Source organism: Scatophagus argus, chromosome 1, assembly GCF_020382885.2.
Source record: "Scatophagus argus isolate fScaArg1 chromosome 1, fScaArg1.pri, whole genome shotgun sequence".
Classification (NCBI taxonomy): domain Eukaryota; kingdom Metazoa; phylum Chordata; class Actinopteri; family Scatophagidae; genus Scatophagus; species Scatophagus argus.
In genome coordinates, this window is record NC_058493.1 from 12,654,359 (window position 1) to 12,666,967 (window position 12,609).

Below are 12,609 nucleotides of genomic sequence, written 5' to 3' on the forward strand. Positions count from 1 at the left end.
ATTTCCGACTCCTGACTTACACAGAGGCTGCCCTTCAAATTTTCTCTCATCTTGTCAATGTGTGTGTTTGTGTGTGAGTGAGTGTCTCCCTCCTTGTTTATTTACAAGTATGTTTGTTTGCTTTGCTCAGATTTAAGTGTTGTCTCTGTGTCGTATAAACTTGTGTGATTTATTTAAATAGTGACAATGGACAAGGAGCAGGTTCGCTGAGTAGAATCCAGAAATCCCTCTTACATACACATACATCTACAGATATCAAAACAAAAAATCTGATCTCTTTTTATATAGAAGGCTGCTTCTGATTTGGCTACGTCCTATGTCAGATGGTTCACGCTGCCTTTAACATGTTTATATTGTTGTGACTTCTCCTTTTTCTCTCCAGGTGGTCCAAGTGTATGGGCGATCTCTCCAGAGGAGAGGAGCAAACATGATCAGAAGTTTGACACCCTCTCTCCATCAATGGGATATGTCTCAGGTACACACACTGACACAAACATCATCACAGAGACTGCCAGTGCATCATACTGACAGTGATTTTCCTGGCCAGACATTGCATTCTTTTGCCATTAGAATCTCAATTTTCTTCTGTATTTCCTTTCTTTCTGTTTCTTTCTATAGGTGAGCAGGCAAGGAAGTTTTTCCTCCAGTCAGGACTGCCTCCCTCAGTCTTGGCTGAGATATGGTGAGAAACTCTCGCACACTCATGTGCACTTTTAAGCAAAGGAAGTTTTTAGTTGAAATCTACTCTTGAAGAACAATAACTTAACACTTGCTGATCACTTTGTGTTTCCCTCTGTCTCTCAGGGCTTTGGCTGATATGAATAAAGATGGGAAGATGGACAGGTTGGAGTTTTCCATTGCTATGAAGCTCATTAAGCTAAAACTTCAGGGCACACCGCTTCCTTCGGCACTGCCAATTATCATGAAGCAGCCTCCAGTACCTGTTCCCACCCTCAATAACCCCACTTCAACAATGACCAACCCAGCCTATGGTACATGTTTATTATTATATACTGTTGGTGAATGTTTGTCAGTTAAGAACTTTCTAGAAAGTGATTATTTTGTCTTAGTCTTCAACACATTAAATGGCAAGGGAAGAAAAATGTAGAGAAATACAATGAATAAAAGATGTAAATGTGAAGGAAAAATTGTTTTTTAACAACTATTGACAAGCTAATCTAAAGAATTTCTGATTTATTGTTTCCACATGTTCATTTTGTCTGCTGTGTGCTCTAAGTGGTTTACCCGCCATCTGTGTTTGTGTGTCCTAGGTATGGGTACTTTGCCTAACATGCCCATGATGCCCGGGACAAATCTTGCCATGTTGACCCCTATCTCCGTAGCAACCCCTGGACTCTCACCTTTGACACCAATGACAGGACTCAGCCCTTTGGTTACAACAACAACAGGCCTGAGCCCTCTAATCGCCTCCACCCCCACAAGGCCCCTGATGCCCACTGTGGGAAACACCACCCTACCAAATGGCAACATGGGAATTCTCCAGCCTCTGGTCACTGGTACAGACAACTTTCATTTGTCACTCTTATTTATCTGTTTCCTCTTCTTTTTTGCCTCTGCTGTACTATTGTGTAGCTGTATCTGCTTTGATAAAAAATCACCAGGAAGGTCTAAATACATTTATCTGTTCTTTGATTATCACTTGCAAGATGCTTTTTTTCAGTTTCTCAGAGCATGAAGACTGTTACGGAGCAATGTGCTGCTCTGAGAGTAAATATTGTATGTTTTTGCAGCAGAGTGCAGACGATTTCTGTAGTTTGAGGGTAAAAGGAGGGAAAATAAATGAATCCTGGCCTTGTTTTGCAAAGTCAGGTTTCTCTGTCTCATATCCATACAAATAGTCTTCCTGTCCTTGATAAGGTTACAGCAGACGCTGATTAAGCAGTAGCCCCTTGGCTGCAATATAATGGCAATATGTCACATCCTGGAATGAGCTATTGTTGCCAAGTATGGCAATATGAACCTGAGAGACAGTTTAGATCAATTTCACTGTCTTGTTCATAGGCATTAAGGATTGTTCTTACAAAGAAATAGGCCCTATACATAGTGGAAGGTGGTTGTTTTGCAACACACTAGCTTAAACATTTCCATGTAGTAGCACCTGTAACAGTGAACATTGTGAAAAATGTATATATTATAGTTATTATACCATGGCTAACAACCAGTCAAATTGCTTGATTTGAGCTGTGTGCTTTATAAATGTAAATTCTGAGAACTGTTAAAAAAAGAAAATGTCTATTTGCTGGGGGAGAAACAATAGCATCATGATTTTATGGTTACTGCCAACAGTTAAGCACATTAAAACTGCAGATGCTTAATGGAGACTATGTAACGGACGTGTGTGTGCTTTGTGTTGTCAGGCCTGCCATTTTCTGCATCCTCCTACTCCTCTCCTCTTGGCCTCTCCTCTGCTGCTTCTGGTATGAACAAGGCCTCATCACTGCTGGACCTCGGATCTGTCAGGTAGCACACGCAGAAAAATGCAGACATTTGAAAGCACTAAGAAGTTTCCTTTTTTTGCACAGTCAGTGCCTGATTTATCTTGTCAGTCTTAAAGGTGCAAAAAACATACTGGTCTTCCTGAATTTTCGTGCCTTCAGTTTGTCTGTTTGTGTTGCCCTTCCTTTGTGTTTTAGCTCTGCTTCATCATCCCCATCTGTGATGTCCCCCATGGTCGCTGGCCCCAGTGACTGGGCTGTGCCACATGCCTCCAGACTCAAATACAGACAGCAGTTCAACAGCCTGGATAAACAGATGACTGGATACCTCACTGGTATGATGTGTGTGTTGTATTATGTGTGTGATCAGTGTATATGTCATACAAAAACCAAACTATGTATGGAATGTGGGCGTGGATGTTTGTGAACAACAGCTACTGAGGATTTCGTAACGGTTGCCTCTTTCACTCTTTCTGTCTGTACTAAGCCTTAGCTAACTCTCAGGAAGTGGAGGCTGTGGGTGTGTTCAGACAACAGGGCAGTCTCAGCATACACACACACACACACAAACACACTCCGCCAAGTATGCATTTGTCTTTTCCTTCTGCTACAGCAACTCTTGTTCGACCTGTTCTCTTGAAAGGCATGATACAGTCAAATAACAATGCGCACACACTTGCAGATGATTTCCTCACAGTGTGACTTTGCACATTATGTCCGGTCCAGTGTATTAACTAAATTACATCATTGACTTTTTCCAGGTTTTTGAGCTCATGACATTTTATACCATAATTCTTCTGTGAAATTTATCTGGCTAGCTAGCTCTCTGACAGTCAGTGACTATTCATTGTCCCTGTCAAAAAACAACTAAATAAAATAAATAAATTGACACATAGTATACCAGTTCATACACACTTACACCCTTGACGTCTTCCTCTCTTCACACTCACATATCTGTGCTACACAATTGTTCTGACATCTGTCACTTTTGTTGACAGGTCAGCAAGTGAGAGGTGCCATGGCAACCACAATGCTGACTCAGACACAGCTGGCTTCCATTTGGTGAGAATATGGTTTTTGTTTGGACTGTATGTACAGGTGTGTCTGTACCTGTCCTATGATTGCTAGAGTGTTGTGTTAAAGTCAGGTTTGGCAGCCAGAAGTAAGAAACTTCATTCCACTGTAACTGGTTTGACAATAAGTCAGTTGTTTGATAAGGGAATATTTGTTTGCAAATCAAAGCTGCTTGTAGCTTCCTATTTCTGTAAATACAAAAAAATAGTTGCTCATTGTAACATCTAAGTCATAGTATTGTACTTCTGCTTTGTTTTTTGTTTTAATTCCCAAAACCCTTTTATATGCAAATGAACATTAGTTGTGTCACACAACAGGATCTTAAGGACTATTTCAGTATATTTATATACAACAGTGTGCAGTGCATAGATAGCTCCTCCTGTGAACACCAGACAGCAAATGTCTTTATACTACACAGCATGTTGTTTAACACAAGCTGTGCAAGACTGCAACTAATGATTGTTTTCCTAAAACAAAATGTAATGGTATCTGTAACTGACAAGCAAACAGTCAACATAACTATATGAAAAGAGCTGATTATCGGACAGTTGTAATCATGTTGAAAATTGTTCCCTCTTCAAAATATTTTGTAGCTAAGGTACCTCTCGACCCTTTATGCAATTCTACTCCATTCAGAGTTAATATTGTCAGTGTAAAATCATGTCAAAACCTGCCCCATTCAATTTGTAATACCCCTGCAGGACTTTAGCTGATGTGGATAAGGACGGCAAGCTAAAAGCTGAGGAGTTTATTCTGGCAATGCATCTCGTGGACATGGCAAAGTATGGACAACCCCTGCCGCTTACCCTGCCGACTGAGCTGGTACCACCCTCACAAAGGTATGTGGACACTTATGGCTCGTGTTACCCTGTACAGCAGATATAAGTGTGGAGGTTTTAAGTGCATTAAATACAGACTACATTAATTTATGTGTTTATTTAATATTTTAGTTATGTGAATTGAGTTTTGAAAGGAGATATTTTGAATCTGTATTCCAGGTTGGCAGCGAATGGATCCAGCCCTTCCCTGATTGATGACTTGGACATAGAACCTCCACAGAAACCCAAAGCTAACTGTCAGTACTCACACTACAAACCTGAAACACAGAGTGTGGCCTTGTTTAACTGCTGCATCATGTTCAGTCTTTTTCTCTATATTCTACACTTTATGTTTTTACGTACCATTGTTTGTACATACCATACAGTCACAAGACAAGTTGTAGCAGCAAGAATTAAAGGTTTAATCAGGTGTTTTTTCAATATTAGGTTCACGGCTAAATGCTATTTTAACATTCCTAAATCTCCTAAATGTAATTCTTTTACTTTTTTGTTCTCTTGTTTCTGTTTTAACTGTCCGCAATCATCCCTTTTAAAAACACAAGCTCTAATTAGTCAAGTCTTCAGCATGTTCACAATATTTTCTAAATAGACACATTTGGCCAACACGTTCTCAAAAAATGTTTGTGTACCCATTTCACTGTCACATGGGCACAGTAGCAACTTTAATGTCTGATAGGAGAGTTCATTGAAACAAAATTTAAAACTAATAAATATTTAAAGACAAAGTACATACACTCCTGATCAACATACAAATTTACACCAACCCCAACTTTTGCAAAATTTTGTTTGTATTCAGATTCATTCGAGGATAAATTCAAAGCTAACCTGGAGCGAGGGAATGCAGAGCTGGAGAAAAGACGACAGGCTCTGCAGGAGGCGGAGAGAAGGGAGCAGGAGAGGCGCGCTCAGAAGGCGAAAGAAGAGCAAGAGAGGAAAGAGAGGGAGGCTCGAGAGGCCGAGGAGAGGAGGAGGAAGGAGGAGGAGAGGAGGCTGGAGCGACAGAGGGAACTGGAGAGGCAGAGAGAAGAAGAGCGGCAGAGAGAAATAGAGAGAAAAGAGGTGAGGGCAGATTCTGTGTGTACAAGTGTGAATTTTTGTGTTTGTGAAATTTTCTTCCTTTGTAGTCACAGCAGAGAGTTGTTTCTTCAAACTTCAGTGTTGGTTCATTCCAGGCTGCACAGCGGGAGCTGGAGCGCCAGAGGAAGGAGGAGTGGGAGAGGAGGCGGCGAGGAGAGCTCCAGATAAAGAGGGAGCGTGAGCAGGATGATATCATCAAACTGAAAGCTAAGAAAAAGAGTCTGGAGATGGAGCTGGAGGCTGTGGTGAGGGTTTTATGTCACTTCACTTCACATACTGTATGCACTCTGTTTGTCCAGCTGTGTCTCACCCATCATGTGCACATTAAGGAGATTTTGCAAAGTTTCTGTCATCTACTCTCTATCTGTCTCTCTGTGCCTCTCTACCTCAGGGTAACAAACACCGTCAGATCTCAGACCGACTGCGTGACTTTCAAAACAAGAAGAAGCTTCAGAAGACAGAGCTGGATCTGACCAATCAAAAGATAGAGACACGCCAGCAGGACATTAACAACCTGCAGAAACAGCTAGAGGTGTGTGTGTGTGTGTGTGTGTGTGTGTGTGTGTGTGTGATTTATGCGTTTGTGCATTTCCTCCAAAGTATTTTCCTCCAGTGATGCCTTTCTTGTTGTTTCTTATGCATTTCCCTTTGGTCAGGACTTCCAGAGGAAGTTGTCCCATCTGACTCCAGAACAGAAGAGGCTGACTGAGAAACTCAAAAACATGGCTCTGAATAACCTCCCTGGTTAGTATTGAGCCATGAAGTCCTAGAGCTCAGGAATAGCAACATGTTATGGCTAGAGAAATTGGCTGTTGGATAGATATTTAGATAAAACACACACATTGTTGTGAACACAGAATCTGTTATTTATATAAAGTAGCAACCACTGCATCTTGTTTAACTATAATCGGTCTGTGTGTAGCTTCGGCCATGTCCACCTTGAAGGGGAGCGTCACAGAGAAAAAAGGGACGTGCATGAAACTCCGACAGCAGCTGGAAGCCCTGGAGAAGGAGACTGCTGCCAAACTGGCTGAGATGGACCAGTATAACAAAGATATGCAGGTAAGAATTGAATACAAGTATAATATTAATTGAATGGCTTAACATTGCTTCATCTAAAAGAACATTTCACATAGAATATTTCTAATGAGTCTGTTTTCATCAAGAAATAACATGGAGCATGTGTACAGGTCTGTAACTGTATCAAATCATGTTTTAATTATGTTCAGCATGTAGGCTTAAAGGGTTTAGAAATAGATAATCAGCACACTTTGTCAGCATTCCAGTTTTAGATTTGAAAAAAATTAGAAAATTTAAAACTTCAGTTTTGCAGAGCTGTTTTGGTGTGCAAAATACTTAATCAGAAATCCATGCACTCTTACATACACATTCCTTCATTTCCTTGTTTTTAACACTGCCTCCTCCAACAAGCAGATTCATTCTTTGTTAACTATCAGTGACTACAAATGGGATAAATTGTTGACTTCCACCTGTGATAAAATGAACAAGGTGGTGCTGGCAATGAGAAGCTTTAAGCTGTAGTTATGATTCTTTTTCTTGTTGCTTTATTTACAAACTAAATGTGTGACATTGTTATGTATTGTATATCTAATAATTTTATATCACTCATATATGTAACAGATTTCTGGTTTTAATTGCCTTAATTTTAAAAAAGCGGAAAAAATATGTTTAAAAATATGTGTGCAATTTTTAAGTTTGACCTGCAGCTTATCCCTTGATCCCTCTTTTGTCTCCTCCACCAACCGTTCCTACCCATCATAACCTTCTTTCTTTCCTCCTGATACTAATTTCATCACTTTCTAATCTTCAAATTTTGTTCCTCTCTTCTGCACTCTTTTCTATGCCCCTTTCCTCTTTTGGAAATGTTCTTTTTTTTCCCCATGCTGCATTTCTCTGCTCTTTTTTCCCCCTCTGTTCCTCCTTCCTGTCTCTTCCCTCTCACCCATCACTTATCCCTTGTTCCCAACTTTACAGTATGTGGGTGCTGAGGACTCTATGCTTCAGGCTGTCTTCTGTCTGCTGGCCTGCCTCCGTAACCTCTTCTACCTACTAAAGGTTTTCGCTTTAGGTCTCTTAATTGTTCTTGTCTCCTTTGCTCTCTTCTAATTGTCATTATTCTGCTTCTATTTCTCCATAACATCGTGACTCTGTGCTGTTTTAGCTTCTCTGGCTTTTAGTCTTACCTTTAGATGTATCTCTCTCTTTGTCATCTCTCTGTCTTTGACGCCCTGATACAATTGCTCCGCGTTTAGGCGCTTGTGTGCGTGCTGTGTGTTTGTGCATAATGTGTGTGTTCAGTTCTTTTATCAGCCCATTTTTTCTGTCTAGTCAGCTCATCGTTTATTCCAGTCACGTCTTTCACTCTGCTAGTAAAGGTGTGTTTTCTTGTGTGTGTCAGGAACTGAGAGAGAGTCAGAGAAAACAGCAGGCAGCACTAGAGAAACTACGGAGCATCAAAGAGGACAAACGTCATGAGCTGATTCGAAGGAAAGAGCAGGAAGAGGAGAGGAGGAGGAGGGAAGAGGAGAGGAAAAGACAGGAGGAGGAGAGGAGGCGCAGAGAGGAGGAGGAAGCTCAAAGGTATTTTTCTTTCATGCAGTTTTATTCTTAGACTTCCCATTCAAACTAACTTTTTAAAGTTCAAACAAACTTTCTTTCTTTTTCATCTTCATATACAATCTTTTAAAATAACATCTATTTGCTTCCCACTCACAAGGCGAATCAAGATGGAAAAAGAGCGTCAGTGGCAAGAGAAGCTGAAGAGGGATGAAGAGGAGCGCCAGAGAAGGCTCCAGGAGGAGAGGGACGCCAAAAAGAGAGAGGAGGAGGAGAAAGAGAGACAAGCTCTTATCCAGGCAGCCAAGGAAGAGGCCGAACGAGAGCTCAGAGCAAAGGAGGAGGCAGAGCGGAAGAGAAGAGAGGAGGAGGAGAGGAAGAAAAGAGAAGAGGAGGAACGGCAGAGGCAAGCAGAGAGACGGAGGCAAGAGGAGGAGAGGAGAAAGCTGGAGGAGGAGAGGAGGCAGCTAGAGGAAGAGAGGAGGAAACTGGAGGAGGAGAGGAGGAAAGAGGAGAAACGACGCAAAGAAGAGGAGGAGCGACACAGGCGCGAGGAAGAGAGGAAGAGGCTGGAGGAGGAGCGGAGAGAGGAGCAGCATAAGAGAGAGAGGGAGGAGCAGGAAAGGAGGAGACAGAGGGCTGCTGAGGCCGCCATCCGCGATGAGGAGGAGAGAAGAAAGAGAGAGGAGGAGGAGAGAAGAAAGAGGGATGAAGAAAAGAGGAGGCTTCAGCAGGAAGAGGAGAGAAAGAAGCGTGAGGCAGAAAGAAAGAGGGCAGAAGAGGAGAGGAAGAGAAAGGAGGAGGAAGAGGAGAGGAGGAAAGCCAATGAGGAAAGAAGGAGGAGGGAGGAGACATCTCATCAGCAGCAGCAGCCGAGTGGAGGAGGAAAGGTGGATATTCAGGAGAAGCTGACAGCTCTGCTGAGAGGACTGGAGGAGAGAAAGGGTAATGCACACACACACACACACACACACACACACACACACACACACACACACACACACACACTTCACTCAGTGTGTAGTGAAAGCACTTTCGACGCTCAGTTCACATTGTGAACCCTGATGTGCTGCTTTAGGTGGACAACCCAGGGCCACAAAGCACAGGAAGTCAGCAGCTCTCACATCCTTCAAAGCACTCTACCCCTTCACTGCACGGAACAATGAAGAGCTCACCCTCAGTGCAGACGATATCATCGAGGTGAGATTGTGTCTTGACCAAAATATAGCTTCAGCAGAGACTGCAGGGCATTTATTTGTGTTCAAATGTATCTTTCTTCTTCTCTTCTCTTCAGTCTTTAATGTTTGTTCCTTTTTGTTTCCTGTTTTCAGGTAGATGAGACGATGGAGCGAGAGGAGGGTTGGCTCTATGGCAGCAAACAGGGGAAGATGGGCTGGTTCCCAGAGAGCTACGTAGAGAGAGTGGGCTCATCAGACACAGCTAATACTGCCGCTCCTACGTTGCCTCTCCAGTCACAGCTTTCCAGTGCCCTCGAGGCCGCCAAAGCAGCAGGGATGAAATCTGCCTTCACCCCAACACACTCTGCAAACTCTGCACCCTCAGAGACACAAGGACAGGTGAGAGGTTAACAGAGTCTAACACCTTATACAACAGGTCTTTTTACTGCTACACAGGCTACTACCCTTTCACTACCACAGTCTAATCAGTGTCTGGAGACATACACATGCTCCCATGCTCACTGCACTGCTTTTCTCTGTGTGTCTTTGTTAGCAGGTGGTGGGTAACCTGTTGGCCCAGGCTCTGTGTTCATGGACAGCAAAAACAGAAAACCATCTGAACTTCAATAAGGACAACATCATTCAGGTGTTGGAGCAGCAGGAGAACTGGTGGCTGGGAGAGCTAAATGGTGAACGGGGCTGGTTCCCCAAGACGTATGTGATGCTGCTGGGAGAAGAAGAGAGTTCAGAGTGAGTCTGCACACATTTTTGTTCCCTATAATTAAACTAGTGTGCAGACAGTGCCTCCTCCAGTGTCTCTTTATAAAATATCAACTTATTTCAATTTTTTTAATGCAAATTTTTGTACCACTTGTTTGACCCAGTGTCAGAGTTATGGTCTAGATTTGTCACATATGCATCATGTTTCTTGTGTAAACAGAAACTCAGTAGCTTGAAGCACATATGTGTCCCCTTTGCGTACCAAGATGTTTTGTGGCCGCTGTGGGATGCTTTTTAAATCAGTTAAAACATGCACCAGTCTCATGCATGTGTCAGTGAGTGTACCCCAATCACGGAGTCCAGATTTAAACTGCAGCTGTTTGTATTTGAAAAGAGCCAGTAAAACTCTTGAAGAAGGATGGCAGGAAGGTGGAAGGATGATGGATGGTATTTGTGAATAAGTACATTAAAGTGGATTTTCTGTGTTTTCAGCACGAAGAGCTCCCCTCCTGAGTCTAGTGACAGCCTGCAACTCGAAGGTACAATAAAATATCCTATGAAATATTATCTTAATTTAGTTCAGTTTATATTTGATCATATGTTCTAGACAACTTACATTCATATGTTGCCGTTTGTCTAGTCCAGATTTGAACATGTTACAAAGATTTTTGGCTGGTTTAACGGACATACATACCATTAATAATAAAACACAGTACATATTTCCCTCAAAATCACTTAAAGTGCCTGTTCATATATGTCTACCTGTCTATACACTCCTGACTACAATATTGTGGAGTTCAGGTTAGTTTAGCAGCAAACTCCATACAGGAGCCATAGATCTTCAGCGTCATTTCTGTTGAGCTATGTTCATATATTCTTTTCCTCTCCAGAATACGTAGCCTTGTACACTTACGAGTCTCCAGAGCCTGGTGATCTGACTTTTAGTGAAGGAGATGTGATCTTGGTGAGCAAGAGAGAGGGCGAGTGGTGGAATGGTTCTACAGGCAACAGCACAGGCCTCTTCCCCAGCAACTACGTCAAACCTAAAGAGACGGATGTAAGAGTACTGGCATACAGTGGTTAAGATTTATTGCATTTAGTTGCAAGGTGTTCCTGTTATTTCTTCTCTCTTGTTATTTTGGCATACTACTTCAAAAGGTTTTCAATAATGATGTTATTGTATTTTTTCAGACATCAAGCGTAGCTGGAAAGAAGAAGCCAGGTAGGAACCCCGTCTTATCTCTCTGTCTTGGACTCTCACATAAGAACACCATTCCCGGTTTTAAATGTACTGGACTTTGAAGCTGTATTTGTGTCTTTTGTGTGCACAGAAATTGCCCAGGTGCTTAGGCCCCACTCCTCTACTGGCCCTGAACAGTTGAATCTGGAAAATGGCCAGCTCATCCTCATCCTCAACAAGAATCCCTCTGGTTGGTGGCTTGGAGAGCTGCAGGTCAGTGTCATCTACTGTTCACAGTGCTTTTTCAGTGTGCTCTTATAACAGTAAATAAGCACAGAAGGTCTGTGATTGAGGTCATTTCCACTCATCTGTCACCTTTCAGTAGCTGTGGCTTCACATCACTGTAGCAGCCAAAAATGCCAGCAGTTCTTTAAATTGTTCACAGGAGCAGTGGTTCCCAGAATTTTACCCTGTGACCCTGCTACAATAAAGCAGTATCTATTTTTGAGCACTCATCTGCTGCGTATGACTATTGACTGGGACCACTTCGACCAGAGTCCGTCTCCTAGCTTGGAAACCACTGCACCCCTGGGCAACTGTGTGTTCATGGATTTAGAGATAATTATTGATCAGTATCCCTGACGTTTGAGTAAAAGATTAAAACCTCATTATTTATGTTTGTTTGTGTTTTCTGACTTCAGGCTCGTGGTAAAAAGCGTCAGAAGGGTTGGTTCCCTTCTTCTAATGTCAAAATATTGGGATCCAACAGTGGCAAGTCCACCCCAGCACCCCAACCAGGTAACTCACACACACACACACACACACACACAAGGCCTGAAGTGAAGAGGAAAAATAATGTTGTGGTCAAATAGTAGTGACATTCTCTGTCATCTCTCAGTCTGTCAGGTGATAGCAATATACGACTACACGGCTGCCAACGGGGACGAGATGAGCTTCTCCAAAGGTCAGACCATCAACGTTTTAGACAAGAACGACCCTGATTGGTGGAAAGGAGAGCTCAATGGGGCCACTGGTCTCTTCCCCACAAATTATGTGAAGTTGACTACAGTGGATTGTGACCCCAGCCAGCAGTGTAAGTAAATCTCTTAAATATCATATCATGACTGTTTATGAAATGACATGTGCTTGCATAAAACATGGAGACACTCTTCTTGCATGATGTTTCAAGCCACTGTGACTTACTAATACTTTTCCTTTGTTCATCTGTGCATCCCCACACCCACTATTATTGATATATTTCCATCCACCATCTCTTCATCTGTATATCCTTTCTTCTCATTGACTTAAAAATTTTCCCCTGTTTTATCTCACTTCCTCCCTCCCTCCCCATTTGTACTCCTCCCTCTCTCTCTTAGTTTCTCTCTCTCTCTCTCTTTATATATACACACACACACACACACACACACACACACACACACACACACACACTCACTCACACATACATCTCTTCTCCTTGGCTTCTGTCTCTTTCTCCTTCTAGGGTGGTA

General features: G+C 42.4%; 1 protein-coding gene across 3 annotated transcripts in view; it reads left to right on the forward strand.

Moving 5' to 3' along the window:
* Positions 1 to 12,609, forward strand: part of itsn2b (intersectin 2b) — a 29,873-nt gene that overhangs the window by 8,340 nt on the left and 8,924 nt on the right. For 2 of the 3 annotated variants that reach the window (XM_046383854.1, XM_046383844.1), the window contains exons 3-27: positions 383 to 475; positions 619 to 682; positions 805 to 992; positions 1,272 to 1,517; positions 2,379 to 2,481; positions 2,655 to 2,791; positions 3,455 to 3,518; positions 4,232 to 4,369; positions 4,529 to 4,605; positions 5,166 to 5,428; positions 5,542 to 5,691; positions 5,838 to 5,978; positions 6,103 to 6,190; positions 6,369 to 6,508; positions 7,866 to 8,047; positions 8,184 to 8,968; positions 9,102 to 9,223; positions 9,355 to 9,600; positions 9,755 to 9,951; positions 10,414 to 10,460; positions 10,812 to 10,978; positions 11,113 to 11,143; positions 11,253 to 11,374; positions 11,803 to 11,899; positions 12,000 to 12,194. In XM_046383854.1, the coding sequence (XP_046239810.1) occupies positions 383 to 475; positions 619 to 682; positions 805 to 992; positions 1,272 to 1,517; positions 2,379 to 2,481; positions 2,655 to 2,791; positions 3,455 to 3,518; positions 4,232 to 4,369; positions 4,529 to 4,605; positions 5,166 to 5,428; positions 5,542 to 5,691; positions 5,838 to 5,978; positions 6,103 to 6,190; positions 6,369 to 6,508; positions 7,866 to 8,047; positions 8,184 to 8,968; positions 9,102 to 9,223; positions 9,355 to 9,600; positions 9,755 to 9,951; positions 10,414 to 10,460; positions 10,812 to 10,978; positions 11,113 to 11,143; positions 11,253 to 11,374; positions 11,803 to 11,899; positions 12,000 to 12,194 (4,083 nt within the window). The remainder of the gene's footprint in view (positions 1 to 382; positions 476 to 618; positions 683 to 804; positions 993 to 1,271; positions 1,518 to 2,378; positions 2,482 to 2,654; positions 2,792 to 3,454; positions 3,519 to 4,231; positions 4,370 to 4,528; positions 4,606 to 5,165; positions 5,429 to 5,541; positions 5,692 to 5,837; positions 5,979 to 6,102; positions 6,191 to 6,368; positions 6,509 to 7,865; positions 8,048 to 8,183; positions 8,969 to 9,101; positions 9,224 to 9,354; positions 9,601 to 9,754; positions 9,952 to 10,413; positions 10,461 to 10,811; positions 10,979 to 11,112; positions 11,144 to 11,252; positions 11,375 to 11,802; positions 11,900 to 11,999; positions 12,195 to 12,609) is intronic. The other variant, XM_046383862.1, reaches the window with a different exon arrangement.